The sequence below is a fragment of the Eutrigla gurnardus genome (genome assembly GCF_963514095.1).
Source record: "Eutrigla gurnardus genome assembly, chromosome: 8".
Lineage (NCBI taxonomy): Eukaryota > Metazoa > Chordata > Actinopteri > Perciformes > Triglidae > Eutrigla > Eutrigla gurnardus.
This window is the reverse complement of record NC_139922.1, coordinates 13,757,266-13,773,164: the sequence shown is the minus strand read 5'-3', so window position 1 is coordinate 13,773,164 and position 15,899 is coordinate 13,757,266. Positions and strand designations below refer to the sequence as shown.

At 42.9% G+C, this 15,899-nt stretch overlaps 1 protein-coding gene across 1 annotated transcript; it reads right to left on the bottom strand.

Annotated features, from left to right (window-relative positions):
- Positions 1-3,730: 3,730 nt before the first annotated feature.
- On the bottom strand, positions 3,731-12,516 carry rnd1b (Rho family GTPase 1b). The gene is made up of 5 exons (XM_084015122.1): positions 12,287-12,516; positions 11,762-11,849; positions 4,811-4,920; positions 4,513-4,647; positions 3,731-4,124 (listed from the first exon to the last, which is right to left on the bottom strand). Exons 1-5 carry the CDS (start codon positions 12,404-12,406, stop codon positions 3,879-3,881), a joined length of 699 nt encoding a protein of 232 aa, XP_083871248.1. The 5' UTR covers positions 12,407-12,516; the 3' UTR covers positions 3,731-3,878.
- Positions 12,517-15,899: the final 3,383 nt, after the last annotated feature.

Below are 15,899 nucleotides of genomic sequence, written 5' to 3'. Positions count from 1 at the left end.
TGGTTGTGGATGCTCTGGTTTTTAATTGAAATGTTTCTGGTATCTCTTGTTGTTCCCTCTCCCTCTGTATTCCTGTATGATGGCTGAGTGGTTGCTGTGGGAGGGGCTTACTGACTGGCAGGCTGTGAGAGGGGTGTAGGAGGCGGGTGTGGCAGTGGAGGAACACCTGGGCTCATCAGCAGCATTGGCAACACATGGGCCCTGAGTGTCCGTCCTCTCCTTTAAAAATCCCTCTGGAGCTCAGGTTCTGTTTCTCTCCTCACCGACTAAACACACCACTGTTATATTAGGCGGTTTCCTCTTATATTACTTTAGATTCAATAAGTCATCTGTTGACTGACTTGTTCACGTGACCTGCTTTGTGACAAGTGTCAAGGCACAGATCAGTGTTATCCATTATGCTGTTCATCATTTGGCAGTTAGACATCCAGCTGACACATTCTCCTTTCTCTCAGTCTGTGATATCTCCTCGGTTATAATAATAAGTTTGCAGTTGAGGTAACTGAAAATGACAGTAATCCTCCATGTACCGTGATTTAAGTTAGCTCTGTCCTTACTGAGACATGCTCTGCATGCATGCAGTGGCATGGAGCCTGTTAAAGGAATTATTAGCACTGATGGATTGGATTGGATAAGCACCTCACTTCCTACAGAGATCAGTCAAGTGATAGACGACTGGAGACATCTGTTCACTTTTATTTCAACACGTTCAGAAGTGTGTGGTCAGAATGAAAATGACAGCGGCTACATTCTCCCAGCCAAAGTTGTTTTTGTGGGGGTTTTTTCTGAGCGATCTGTTTCCTTACGCTTGATAAGCTTTTACTGGATTCCCAAACCCCTGCCTGCCTCTGTTCAGCTCCAGGATCAGCCCAGGAAAACTCATCCTCTACCTGTTTGTAGTTATCTGCATTCAGAACACAACATTTTGCAATAAATTAAATTAATCTGCTTTCTTTGAGCTGAGTTCTGGGTTCACTAAACACTAAACGTAACATTTTCTGTGTATATGTGAATTTTGAATATACTTACGTAATACATATTAATGTCAACACCAGCTGTTTTATTAAGCTTCTCAAGTAAATATTTGAATATCCAGATAATTTGACAACATTGGAAACGGAGTATAACAGAATCATCAGTAATTCATTGTGAACGATTTAGGCTTATTAAAGTGACAGGAGGATGACTATTCCAGGGTGCCAGACAGGGCAAGCTTTATTTAACACAGCAGAAACGGAACAAAAAAACAACAAAAAAACAACAAAGAAACAAAAAAGAAATTTCCAAAATAGATTTTAAACAAATGTACATGTCAATAAAAAAAAAGGCAAAAATAGCTCCAAATAAATATTCACATCAAGAACAATATTTTCATGTGACATCCTTGATGATGTCTTACAATGATTATAAAACAAGAGACGGTATGTACAATCATACAATTTAATAGGACATGCTTAGGAGTTGGACTGCACCGTTGTACCACACACTAACTACAACACAAAGACTGCATATTAACTGACAAGGTCCGAGCCGCCCATCTATCCCATCTTCATCAGCTCCCCAACCCAAAGAAAAATATCAAGAAATGTTTTTTTTTAAAAACAAGTCTGGCAATAAACGCATAACCGACGCTGTAACAATGGAAGTGGGGAAGTCTGCTTGTGACCATACCCTCTCTGTCCACACAGCCAACCCAGGAGCCGGCCTTCTGTTCCCTACACTGAATTGTTGCTAGGCAATGCTGAGGAATTTGGTGTGTGTGAACACGAACTGGAAGCCTTTGTGCAAATCACCACTTTGAGTTCCTTCAACTACCGGGGGCCGACCACAGCTCCATAAAGACGCTACAACCATCTCAGAGAGACATTTTCCAAAACAACACCGCGACTCACATCATGCTTTTAAATACCAACGAAAAGAAAAAGGAAATACACATCAACCAAATAAACAAAGAATGGAAAAATAGCTTTCTTTGGACAGGGCCAGCCTGTGCATTTTGATCACTTGTTCTCCTCACATTATTTACTTTTTTCCCCTCCACACACTAGCCCTTTTTACAAGATGAATGTGACACTTTTGAAGTATATTTCCAATTTTAATAGCACGTACTGCACTGTCAACTCACTCAAGCCGTTTGTTTAACTCCTGCTGCCTCAATACTTTATATTATGGTGATGTAAAATTGACGGCAAAGTTCAGCATCTCCCTCGAATCACATGCTCCAACCTATTTCATAGCAGGACATCGCTATTCTACATACCAGAGGCTACGTACACGGAGGAGGAGCGTAAACACAGATCAGCAGCCTTGTTTTTGTACAGCAGAGATGGTTTCGGTCTTTAACACGGATGTCCAAGGAGCACTATAGCATGACAGTAATCACAAAGCTGCATCTTTATTGCTGCACAGGTTACCTTGCATCGCACGCACTTAAATCATTATTGCTTCATGGTTAGAAGCACAGAGATCAGTGCTGCGCACGCACATAACCATGAAGCCAAAGATTTAAGCTCCGAAAAGGGTCAGATTTTTTTATTTTTTATTTTTTTTTTTGCTTCGTAGTCATTGTAGCCTGCAGAAAGTGCTACAAAAAACTAGAGTCATCTTGGAAGAGTACAGTCAGATTGGGAGTGCTACATTGGATTGTTGCAAACGAGAGAAATCTACAGGCATATAACAGGAGTCAAAAAAAATCTCATTGACTTCCGGGAACATATGAAAGGCGTTTTTTCAAAACTGCATACCATTTGAGAATTGTTGAAAAACTGTCAACAATGCAATGCTACAAATCTTTCGGAAGAATATTTGAAACAGCAAACCAGATTTCCCCCCCGTTAGCAGTCGGCCTGACTTAGTTAGGCGCTATCCTAAGCTTTTAAAAATGCCTCATCGCATTTTGACCAATAACCCGCCGCAGCTTTATAAATAACACTCAACAGCTCGGCATCGAACCGTTTCGATGCTTTTTATATAAAAGCATCTTATCCATTTAAAATGTGTCCGTCACCAAAATAGTATTTTAAAATAGACTTCAGCCATGACAGAAGACACCGGAAGCCCAGCTAAAACTTTTTTTGTTGTTTTTTTTTTTTGCGTGTCCTCATTTCTGCATTAATTTTGTATACATAAAGCCACCTCTAATGAAAGCCGGTGGAGCAGTGCCGTCCAGAGCTACACAACCATGCATCAACAATCCATACAGGTTGAAATAGTCTAGACTGCTGTCTGTGCAGCAGCCTGCACTCACAGCTCTTATCAACGCCGAGACAATGAGAACAGCCCCCTATAGCTCTCACTGTTCTCCCTCTTCATCTCTGCGCTTAAATGGGGACACCGGCAATGAGCTATTTCACACCTCGCACACCTTACTAAGAGGGATGTACAGGATGTTGCTAATTCCTGACAGTGTCATGCTAGATTTAACTTTTTGTACTTAGAAAAATATCCATAGAGTTGTCTGAGAGGCATTTACATCACAAGATTTAAACGTCACACGTTGCACATTTCCAATTTGGACAAGAATCGACATGTGCCAAGAGATAGTAAAATCAGACGGATGTAACACCATTGTAGTTGCATACTGTTTACAGGTGGAGATAAATGACAGCTTGATGATCAAACCTTTTTGACTGGTATTGTTTGTCCGAACGCAAGATAAACAATAGTGGATAAAAGATGGATGTGCGCTAAAATGTTCAGGAGCAAGTGGACAGCGAAGTGTCCACCTCTCCTGAGTGGTGTTTGGTTTCCGGGGGGGTGAGGGAAGGATTCAGCAGGAAGCCCTGATCAAACCATCGTGCCCACCCCCCCTTCCCCGAGACCAAAGAGGCAGGGGGCTGGGGGTTGCATGTGAGGACTGTAACCCAGGAGGTCTCCACTCACATGACCGAGCAGCTTTTGGCCTTCTCCTTCTTGAAGGTGGAGGAGAGCAAATCCGACTTGCTGGGCAGGTGGAGGAGTCTTTTGGAGAGGCGGCGGGTGGGGCTGGGCTTGGGGAGGGGCTGCAGCTTGTTGATGCAGGCCATCGCCGCTGTGCGGAACACGCTGTGGATGCTTTTCTCCGAGGTGAATGCTGAGCACTCCAGGTACGCCTCTGCACCCAGCTGCTTGGCCATAGCAGAGCCCTGCAATAAATGTGACGAAGAGCGCTGTTCATAACCTCCCTTCAGACATTCTTATTGTTTTCTATTTGCAGCGGGGTCACACTGCAGTGTGGGGTTCAGGAAGAAATGGTCCTGAAATAATGGCTCATAAAATGGCTGTGAAATTAAAAAGGAGGGCGCGTGCCATAATTGACCCTTCTCGGTGACAAAATGGGAATAAAATATATTTATAGTATATTAACTGCCATTGTAACCATAATGCATCATGTACGTAAATAAATAATCAATATCAATACGTCTGCAAAGCCCTGACATAAATTAAGCCACAAAATAAAAAAGTGTGGTTGTCATAAATATTTTGGGACTGTTTTTAATTCCGGCATTGATTGTGCTACTTCTTTGATCTCACCTGCTCATAGGTGATAGGGGTCTGTTTCTGATTGGACAGCTCCATCAGTGTGCAAACATCTGTACGCAGGTCAGTCTTACAGCCAATAAGCAGGATTCGTGTACTCGGACAGAAGTCCAGTATCTCGGTTTTCCACTGTGGACGCAAAATGACAGTTCAATGGATTAATTTTGCCAAAGTGTACCGTAAAGTATGACCTGCAAATATATACAATCGTATATACTTTAGTATAGTATACTCTAGGAATTGCTGATTTTAAGTGTGTGACAATGGGAAAGTAAAGAACTAAAGCCATTACCTTCTTCAGACTGCTGTCCACAGTGTCAGGACGGCTGATGTCAAAACACAGCAAGACTGCATCCGAGTCACTGTAGCACAGAGGCCTCACGTTATCGTAGTATGGAGAACCTTAGAGGGCAGAAAAACAGAGAATTATACTTGTGAATAAAAGACAAGACAAACTTTGAAAACATACACAGGCATCTCTTGTATCAGGCAGCTCTATGTGCCATCAATGCCTGCAGTGCAGCCCCTACTGACCACGGGGGGACTTTGTGACACAAATCATTCAGAGGAATCTTTCACAGCCGCACTGTTGAAATATTGCCAAAGATCCCTTTTCTCATTTTCATGGTGAAATGGTCTCAAAGTTCCTTTATACGTTTTATTGTTCCTGAAAATGACCTTTTTATAGGATTTTTTTAAAACTTTGGTCAGACCTGCACACTGCCTACCTTTCTGGTGCTACATTAAACGGCATATTTTCATATCAAAGGTAAAATTTGCTTGGTAAAAATAATTAGGGTTGATTTAAGTGTGATTAATTGATTTGAGTGGAGATTGCAACAGAAATCGATTGCTGTAGCAACAGGCAGTTGGTGAGACCAAAACGGGTGATCGAGCAGCAGAGTAGCGTGAGCCAGAACGAGACGACACAGCAGCAGGGATTATGTGCAATCGGCATCACTTGTCCTGCTGAGCCTCACTTTGCTGTCCCTGAAACTGCTCTTTTCCCTGCTCCTACATCCTCTGCTGGCATTTCAGACGGAGAGAAGATGACAATCGAGCACTAAATCCTCATTGATCTTCTCTTGCAGTAGATTACGCAAGTGGAACGGTGGGGCTCGGGGCAGGCAGACGCTCCCACTCATGCTCAGAATCTTTAAGTAAACCACCCACCCCCCCAAAAATCCTTTGCTCGGTGCGCAATACCTCCAGTCCCTCTGTTACCACAGCAACAGCCTTGGAATCCACCATCTACATCAAAGCATTCCTCCCACCTCTCCATAAAGGCTCACTTTTACTGCCAATCAATCATTTTACACCACAAACTGCCCACCCACCTACTGTTGGGGACATTCCTCTGCTCTGCAACAGAGTCGGGGATCACAGACGCACAAAAAATCACACAATGCAGCACCTAGCTCACTATTTAAATTTGGCAACAGCCGAGAGGTCTGCTATCAGATGAAACAGAAGAGGAGCAGCTCAATGCGATTAATATGTTTACTTTTGGCTCTGTGTGAATCCCAAAAGGGCTTCGGTGTTCCTCTTATAGCTACAGATAACAAAAGCAGTCTGTGTAATCACTCATTAGATATTACACAACCATCATAATTGATTTACAGCGCAGAAAACAATGCATCAGAAGGAAAACATATGAAAAAAAAAAAGAGCACACGCAACATGGATGTGTGCATACAGATGAGTTTCATGAATACTTAATGATTTTCCACATTATCAAAGGGTAAAACTGAATTTGCCAGCTGCCGGGTGCTGTGAGTGGAATAATGACAAGCTGCGATGAAATTCCTCAGGGCTCAATGTCCTGTGGAAAATAAACATTGCAGCAAAGGAGCAAAGGGACGTGTGTTAAAACACTATGCTTATATGCCTAAGAAAACGTTCTCTACTCTAGTAGCAAACTGAGACATTCTGATTAAAGTGAATGATTTACTACGCCTGTATTTTTTTTACAGACATCACCACCTTAAGCATGCAAAATACGTAATTGCCGTAACACTGTTCACACTTTGGGCCGAGTAGAGAAAATATTCTCATCTGTGAGACAACTTTGCGTTTGCTGAGTGTGAAAATTGACACACATTAAAAACAGAACAATAAGCACCAGTGGGATGATGAGTCTCTCTCTCTCTCTCTGTGTGTGTGGTGACTCTGAGGTGTCTCAAAGGAAAGTCACAGACAGGGCGCTCAATCTCCCTCCAGCCGTTATCACACAGCGAGGGGGACCTGGGTGTGATTCTGCATTAAATGGCCACTGATCTAAATGCAGCAATCAATGGAAAGCTGCACAGGGGGTCCAAGAGGCTTTGCAATTAAAGCAGACAAATGAGTTGCCCTGTCGAAAGGGAGGGGAGAAGGAGGATGTTTTTTTTTCTCCGCAAATATCAATATTTATTTTTTATTTTGGACAAACAATGTAGGAGTCAGTCGGCACATTTACCCTATCTTCAAAGGAATTCAATCCAAAATGATAGGAATGTGTAAATATGTGTGTTTGAAGCTCTACGACAGGCTGGTTGGGTACAGTAGCAGCTTTGGCAGCACTCTGCTGACACTCCAGGACCCTGTTTCTAATCCTGGAAGAAATAGCTGTTTCTATTGTGGCAAGAAAAAAGCCAGGAGGAAGAGAGAAGGGAAAGCAGGAGTGTAGCCTACCGAGGGAGATCACAAAGAGCCCTCCTATGCCATTAATCCTTCACCCCCTGCAGTCTGATATCACAGAGCACCAGTCTGTCTCTTTCCCTCTCTTCCCCCCGTCTCGACATTGCGACAACCCAAAGAACTGCTTGGATAGATCAATACGCACGCAGAGTCTAAGCATGCTCCAAGTGTTCCCTTTCTTCCTTTTTCTCAACAGCAGGCCTCGACAACAGATGGAGAATTTCTGAGGCATGAAACACGGAGACTGAGGCTGACTAACTGTGGAATGGAAGGAAAAGAAAAAGAGCATAACCAAATTCCTGCGGCTGAGCTCAACGGCGTCCGCCGTGATGGTGCGGTGCCCAGAGCTAAGTGTCGAGGTGGAAATTGGGCCAGAGCAGAAGTAGGCTTTGCAGACCCAGACGATGGGCCTTGTGCTGTAGCGCTGTAGGGTGGGGGGAAGGGAGGATCTACTTTTTTCGGCGTGTGCCTGAAAGTGCGACTGCGAGTGTATTTTTGTGCATGTGTGCTAAATCAGCTGAGGGGAAATAAGCTGTCTTCATCATTAGCACACTCCTCTCCTGCAGTGAGAATGGAGGGGTCAGACAGATTAATGATCCAGTGATGGGATGACTCACAGATTTTGGGGTTGAGAGTAGCCATCCACCCACACGCAGCCGACTGGGAGATGCGCTGCTGCTGCAGCTTATAACAACGGACTTTGCAGTAAGGCCAAAAAACACACACTACATTGCGTCAGACAGTTGTTCCCTGGTTTCACATGCCAGTCGGAAACTCTGCTTCAGACCCCTGCAGTGAGAGAGAGGGCGGCTCTTTGTTCCTGAGCATCACTACGCTGAGATGTTAACAAGCTTTACTTTGTAACTTTTTTTTGCACTGTCAAAGCTAATCATACGCTGGATTTTGAATTTGGTTCAAACAACAGTTGGTTTAAAATTTTAAAAAGGAAAGCCTTGATGTGCATTGAATTAAAATTTTGCTCGTAATCTTTCACAGAGTCATAGTCCGAGCCTCAGAGAAAGTCACCCTCAGAGGTACAAAAAAACAAACAACTGTCATTAGTTTAGTTAAATGTTTATGCTTATACTTATCAGTTCACCCAGCCTGTTGGATATATGTTATCTGACTTGAGAAAACTTGTTTTTCAGGATATGGGACCTTTAATATTCAACCAGAAAGCCAGCTCTCCACATTCACATGTCACACTGAGCCTAGATGATTTAAAAATCTCACTAGGTTTGAATGTGACATTGAATCCGTTTATAATATGCCCCAAGGGTAACAGATGTAAATAGAATAACAGAGGCCCCAGAACCGAGTCTTGTGGGACACCACAGGACCCCTCTCACCAATAGAGCCAGTAAAACATCTATCAGTGAGATAAGATGAAACCAATCTAACACAATGCCAGATAAACCCACCGGTTCTCATAGCCTATTGATCAAGATATGATGGTCTACAGTGTCGAACGCAAAACTGAGTTTGAGAAGCACTAAGACACAACAATCACATCAGAGGACATTTGGATATCATAAGAAACTCTCAGAAGAGCATGTTTCCGAAACCTTGACTGGAACTTAAACATTGTGCCTCTCCAAAGCAGCAGTGAGTTTGTTAGCCACAACCTTCTCTACAATCTTTGACAGAAATGGTCATTTAGATATCGGCTTAAAGTTCATGAGCAAAGCAAGGAACAATTAACAATATGTACAACATTGTGGCCTTCCAAAGCCACTCTGTCCTGCGACACTTCCTTTTCCAGTGTTGCAGATATCCCTCATCCTATCCTTAAACGGTGCCACTTTTTCCAGCAATGTGGAGCAATGTTCATTAAAATACTGCATTAACAATTCAACAATATTAACATTTGTATTACAATCAAAGCAGAAACACCCCAAAAACTGCTCAAATCTACTCTGGGTAATAAGGTTGTTTAAGAAACAAGGGGTCAGCATACTAAGAGATCTAAGAAAATACATTTATGATCACTAATCAGTAGTTTATCACAAAGTATATGATCTAGTCCCAAAGTCAAAACAAGGTCCAAGTTATGACCCCCCATGCAAGTGACGCCGGAAACTTGAAATTAACAGTCTGTAATATTAACAAATTCAGAGGCTGCATTATTTGTGGCATCATCAATATGCAGTTTAAAATCCCCAACTAATAACACCTTCTCCAGCATGACAATAGAAATCAGAAAGTCAGTGAACTCAGATTATCGTATATCATATTATCAGTTAGAGTGCGAGAACCTGAGCCATTTGGGTGGAAACCACCATGACGGAAAAAAGATAGGACATTTCCAGATTAAAATGGTCAATAAAAGCCACGTTGCAGGTGGGCTGCTCAGGTTAATTTGAGCCAGGAATGTAAACTGGCCGTGCGGCTAAAGCGACCCCAACGCGGTTGTGAGGGGGGGTGGGTCCGCTGATAAAGACCCGTCTACCGTGGACTGCCAGGGAGTCGAGGAGGTTTGCCCAAATCCTGTTTCAATAATTCAGACAACTGGTTGGAAATGTCGTTGTGGCCATTAGGCCATATATACTATCAGTCATTCCTAATTTATTTTCTAACGTCTCATTGTTAATTGACTATCGCCATGGTAATCCATTAACATGATTATTGTCTATTAACAATGCCTCTCTCTAACAATCACACAGATTGTGTCATCAGCTTAAATGGATATTGGGTTAATTACAAATCAATTTCATCCATTAATCATATAATATATGATTACAGTGCATTTGCAGTAGCTTCTAAAACTCAAAGGCTTTATCAGCAAGACCATTCAAACTAAAATAAATTACCCACTAACACCATAACAGGATTCATTATTCATGAGTTATAGCCACTGGACGGTGTTGGCCATCCCCCTCCGCATGTCCGACGGCCTGGGCTGATTAAAACCGCTGGATTGATTTTGGTCTGTAAATCCATGGTGGGGCTGGGAGAAGGAGCTGCCTGCCATGTGGAGGCATGATGAGGTCAGTCCAATCAATGAAGAGGAGTCGGGATAATAAGGAGACCCTCTCACAACTTCACGCAATTAGAGCAAATTACAGTAAGAAGAGAAATTGTACCATGTGACCAACAAATAGCCCCCCTGCATGTTGTCCATCACCCGGAGCCCGACACGAGATACGTGAGTGTCATCTATGACAAATGATGTTGAGGTGGGGTGAAAAGTTCTCCTCTAAGTGGAACGAATGAAAATTCAGTCTTTCCATCTCACCTAAAGCCTGTTGCAACTAAAAATATCACTTTGAATAACTTTATGTGATGGCCAATTGATTTACAACTGTCTGTCAGGCACGTGTAGTGGATTACAGGGCTATTTTATTGTTCATGATTATGCAAATTAGTGATATTTTGGATTTTGCATGGATAACGAGGAAGCGACAAAGAAAGGGATCAACAGAGTGAAGAAAAGAGTTGAAACAATGAAAGAAAAGTGTAAACGGGAACAGAAGAGCTGCACATACATGTCAAACTCATTGGGTCAGCCAGAATGGTTGGCCCATCGGACCTATTCAGAGTCTTAATCCCCTTCATCACGCTGCTCTAGTGGGTGACCCGGAGCAGCATATGGAGGGGAATGCAGGTCACCAGAGTTTCTGAGCTGCCTCCTGTCTGTCTGCTCCAGAAAACCTTCCTGCCCAACAGGATGTCTCTCCCTCTGCCCATCATCCCCCGGCACCGGGCCCACTCATGCTGGCCAGACCAAAAGTCCACAGTCTGGGATTAAAAAGCAGGATTTGGTCTGGGGAGGGAATTACACTCACTTTTTCCCCCCCTCCTGTTGCCACTTTTGGATATGGGGGGCGGGAACACAGTAAATAAGGCCTCATCTCACTCAAGAGGGTCCGTTACATAAAGGATCTGTACAAACACACACGAGCCGCCTTGTTCAGCCACAGTGACCTAGTGATACAAGCAGAGTGTGGATGGAGAGACGGATACATGGGAGAGGAAAACCAATGTGCAGTGAGCATGAAGGGAATCAAACAGGTGCTGCAGACCCGTGTTCACAGTATCCAGGTCAACACACTGAACAGCAGATCTCCAGGGAGATCAGCACTGACACATTGACCCTCTTTTTCACGCTTAGTGTAAATGAACATATGATGCACGAAGTCAGCAATAACAACAAGTGAAGCGTGCTAATCCCCCCTGTCTCCATCTCGTTTCCAGTGAAATATATTCAGGGACAGGAATGTACCTATCCATCAATGCTTTATCGCGCTGTGTGCAAAAAGCATCAGGTGATAAAAGAGGATATTTAGATTTGAAGGATGACGGAGAGTGCTGTTCAACAAGTGCACGTTTTGTGTGCCCTTACTGGGTGAAGACAAAGAGTATGGGGCTTTTATGTAATCCAACATCACTTTCATGCTGTCTTTTTTATTCTAAGATGGACATGGTCATAACTATGACATCTCTCACTCCAGAAATAAGAATATCTGAGGCGCACAGATGCTTGTTGCATTCACATTGCCTAATATTCTTCCTCAGCAGGCAGAATTTAAGATGGACAGACAGAGATGGAAATGTGAGCAGATACCTGAAGTGTCCCACAAACTGAGCTCCACTCGCTGCTCCTCCAGCTCCAGACAGGCTGTGTAGTTTTCAAATACGGTGGGCACATAGGTCTGGGGAGGAATTAGCAACATGGTGCCATTAGTGGTGACAGTCAGCGAGCTACAGGTCATTACATTTGTATAAATTTAAAAAATCAAACAATGAAAAAAAAAATCCTGCAATAGAATGAATTTTGGATCAATCACATGAATGTGACATGAAACAATCATAAGTGGTAGTGGGGGAGGACATGCCCATTGATCATGCGATAAAAAAAAAAAACGCATCCAAAAAGTATTACGGTAAACGCATAGAAAAGAAACCAAGATGACCACATTTTCTTTTTTATCAAAATGCGCATGAAGACTGACTGCAACATGCGCACCGCTTTGTCTCTGCCACATTCAGTCACGTTAGCGCTCCGATCATCAGCATCCATACACAACAGCGTCACGCGCACACGCGTTTAGTTCATTTTTCACTAAATCCGAGCCACACGAGAACATACCTCCGGATAACAATCCTTCGCCAGGACTTGCAACATCGCCGTTTTTCCGCATTGCACGTCTCCCACAAGGACCAGTTTACACCTCACCACCAGCGGCTGCGTATTTCTCCTTTCCTTCATGGTGTCGATGCTGCTCCAGTGTTTTGGGCGTTTTTGAAAACAAGACGCAGGAGAAGCCAAAAATCCTGCCAGTGTGTGATGGAGCGTCCCGTTGTCTGGTTCTCGGAGGATGCTCGCAGTTGATCTGATTGAATTTGCCACTGCGCCTCTTTATACAGGCGAGCAGCAGCCAATGGGAGCTCACCATTCCACAGGCGTCCTCACATCCCTGTGATGTTCTCAGGGAGCAGAGGCAAGCTGCGTTACAAACAGGGATTTACATTGTTACATTGTATACATTGTTAGAGGAGTAGTTACATATTGTTATGAACAAATCCTGCTCCAATAATTTCTTGTAAAACTGTTTTACCTAAAATACAGTAGCCATCAAGGGTCAATCGCAGCAGCCTTCTGTTTTGTCACCTGTGGGTCCTGTCACTTGGCCTGCTGCAAATTGATTGATTAGATTGACTTGACTGGCTGGATCAATAGCAGAGCACTGGCTGAGGACAAAGGGACTGATAGACCAATCCACAGTGGACTAATTAGTTTGCTTTGATCTGCACCACAGAGTCAAGTCAATTCGATCCAACCCCCCTCAGATCCTTCTTTTTAAAAATGAATCTCCATCTTCCACAAATGGTCTGCAATCAGATTTAGCAGAGCGTGTGGAAGGTGATATAATTGGATACGGAATGAGGCAAATTAGCACCGAATCTCTTAATCTCTTAAATGCAGTATGTCTTCTGGTTATAGTCCCTCTGGCAGCCGCCTTAAAAGAAACGTATGATTTAAAGAATGTTTCAAAGAATGGGGCGGTGTGAGTCCCCCTGATAGGTGACCATGCTATCAGCTGATCCACGGGGTCAAGTCAAAGGTCTTCTCTCACTTGTGCTGGCTGAATCCCCCGGAGACACACACACTGACTTTCACACCTGGAAGGTTATTACTGTATGGAAACAGCCTGTCATTGTTAGGAAAAGGATCATTACAAGATAAAAGTCAATTAGCTGACTCCCCCTGTGTCTGGCAGCCTGCTTACTAATTTACTTACTGTTGCCAATCAGAGGTGTTGCCGTTTTCGCCCCGGTGGGTCAAACCAATTGTTCACAAACAAACCCTCCCCCGCTCTGTGATCTGTCTGTGTTTTACAGCCCAATATGTCTTGTTTTCATCATACACCCCTCTGTGTGGGGGTTGTGTCTGTAGAGGAAAACATGGTATGTATTGCTGTTATGTTTCATTAACTCAGGTGTGCCCTTTCTCTCTTTATTCATAGCATTTCTCTGCAAGAAGAGCATGTTTTTACACAAATCCTTTGAGTGAATGCTATGATTGATATCCTGCAGTAGGATGGACTGGTGCTGAAAACTTACAGGTCAAGTCATCGTGTCTTTTATAAAAAGTGAAAGACTGACAGTAAGAAGGGGGAGTTCAGAGGGAGCTGCGTCTTTAATTTGAGTGTTTCGGAGTGGTTTAATGACCTAAATGTAAATGTTTAATATTGTGTGTAACATGGGCAGCTAGTGGGCATTATACCAGTTAGCATTTTGATAAATGATGTAGCATTATCTTCAGTTTCACAACCTTTTATTGCAAATATATAAATGCATTTAAGTTATTAAAGTTGTAACAATCTCTCAATTTCTCAGTGCAGGGGCCAGAGTTTAATGGCTTCCCACTTTGTCTTATGCTACAATGGGGGCCGAAAAAAATAAATAATAATGTTGTATCATTTTCTAAAAACCTCACATTGAAAGCTTTACTGTAATTATAAAGTATATGAAAATATGAGATGTCATTTTGTGCAGCCTTTAATGGACGCATTATTGTATTATAAACACCAAGGCCTCATGGTCTCTATGTCACTGATTGGTAGTGAATAAAACTTCTTACAGGAAGACAGAAAGAAGAAAAGTTTCAGATGATGAACTCTCTCTAACCCTTGTGAAATAACTGCAATGCACACGGACGCCCATGTAACCACAGCAGAGCTCCTCTGCTGGGACAGGGAGACAGGTGGCTCTGAATAATCATCAGGCATAAAGGGACACATTCCAATATGGATGAAACTCGAGGATGCGAAGGAGGATACGGAGGGGAGGCTGACTATTGGCAGGATGACACCTAGACGCCTCAAACATATTGTTTTTTTAAACGCAAGCCTGTGTTTGACAACTTTAAACATGGTCAAAAAATCTTAAAATCTTAAAATTAAACTAAACCTCCCATCCGCCATGGTATGGTATGATCCACTTTCTCTCTGATCGGATGTTCTTTATTCACAAATGTGGGAATGATAGTCAAAAATAATGTTAAAATGTACAGTTTTTTTGTTAGAAAAAAGCGGGGGATTTTTGGGATCATTGAAATTGGGTGCCCTAAAGCTCGGTTCCTAGAATTGCCCTGGTCCAACTGCATGTAGAAACTCCAATATTAATGTTAAACACTGACATGCTTAAGAGCTTCCCCTCTTCTAAGGCTTTCTGCTGGATTTTATAACCTGATTGCAGGGATTTGCTCCCATTCAGCCACAAGAACACGAGCGAGGTCGGGGGGGCGATCAGGTCCGGCTCACCAGGGTCTGGCTCATAGCCGGCGTTCCAGTTCATCCCAAAGGTTTTGGACGGGGGTTGAGGTCAGGGCTCTGTGCAGACCAGTCCTTCCACACCAAACTGTGAAACTTGTTTTTATTTTTTATTACAGCTTTGTGCTCGAGGGCACGGTCATTTTGAAACAGCAAACGGAGAACAGAATGTTTAAACGTATTTAAAGCTTGTGTTTACCGCAGACCTTATTTCAGAGCCGTATTTTAACCAAAAACCCACATTGAAAAAATGTCACAGCAATGTGTCCTTCCAGGAACAGTTGTTACTTGGATTTGAGGAAATCTGAAAACCTTGCCAGATAAAACCCGGCTGCATTCCACTGGAGGAAAATGAGAACTCTGTTTTTGTTTGTGATGAGGGTGACTTGCATTTTAAAGAGAGACAAAAAGTAATCCCTGTATGGTATATTATAGACAGACGATTCCACAGGATAACCTGAAGATACAGACATGCCACGTCTGCCCCCTGTTGGCAGCGTCATTAGTTGCCATGGAGAAATAAAAACAACACGGGCAGAAATGTTACTTAAATGTTGTTAAGTTTTATTCACCCCCTCTTTCAAATGTGCTATAGACAAAAGATGCACCCTGTACACATCATCACCAGACACTGTGGGATATCATTTATGTTGTTGACTTGGCAGAAAACACATGAAATGTTGACATCATCATCATCATCATCGGGCCAGACAACTCGTTTGGTATTGGAGGTGGGTTACAGCATAACGTTTAGTGCATTTATTGCATCGTAAAGCAGACATATAAATGATAGTAGTGCAATATCACCCCTCATAACTGAGGAGATACATTGATAGTCTCAGCTAGTGTCTCGTCAATGCTAGACTTTGTATTGCATACAGAATTTCGGCAAGTGAAACACAATAGGAAATGATAATTGTAAAAAAT

What these genes read in the sequence shown, in the direction of transcription:
- rnd1b (XM_084015122.1), bottom strand. Translation starts at nt 12,406, where the DNA reads ATGAAGGAAAGGAGAAATACGCAGCCGCTGGTGGTGAGGTGTAAACTG. An exon ending in CGAAGGATTGTTATCCGGAG is followed by an intron (nt 11,850 to 12,286) that starts GTATGTTCTCGT and finishes ATTCCTCCCCAG; the next exon opens with ACCTATGTGCCCACCGTATT. An exon ending in TGGACAGCAGTCTGAAGAAG is followed by an intron (nt 4,648 to 4,810) that starts GTAATGGCTTTA and finishes TTGCGTCCACAG; the next exon opens with TGGAAAACCGAGATACTGGA.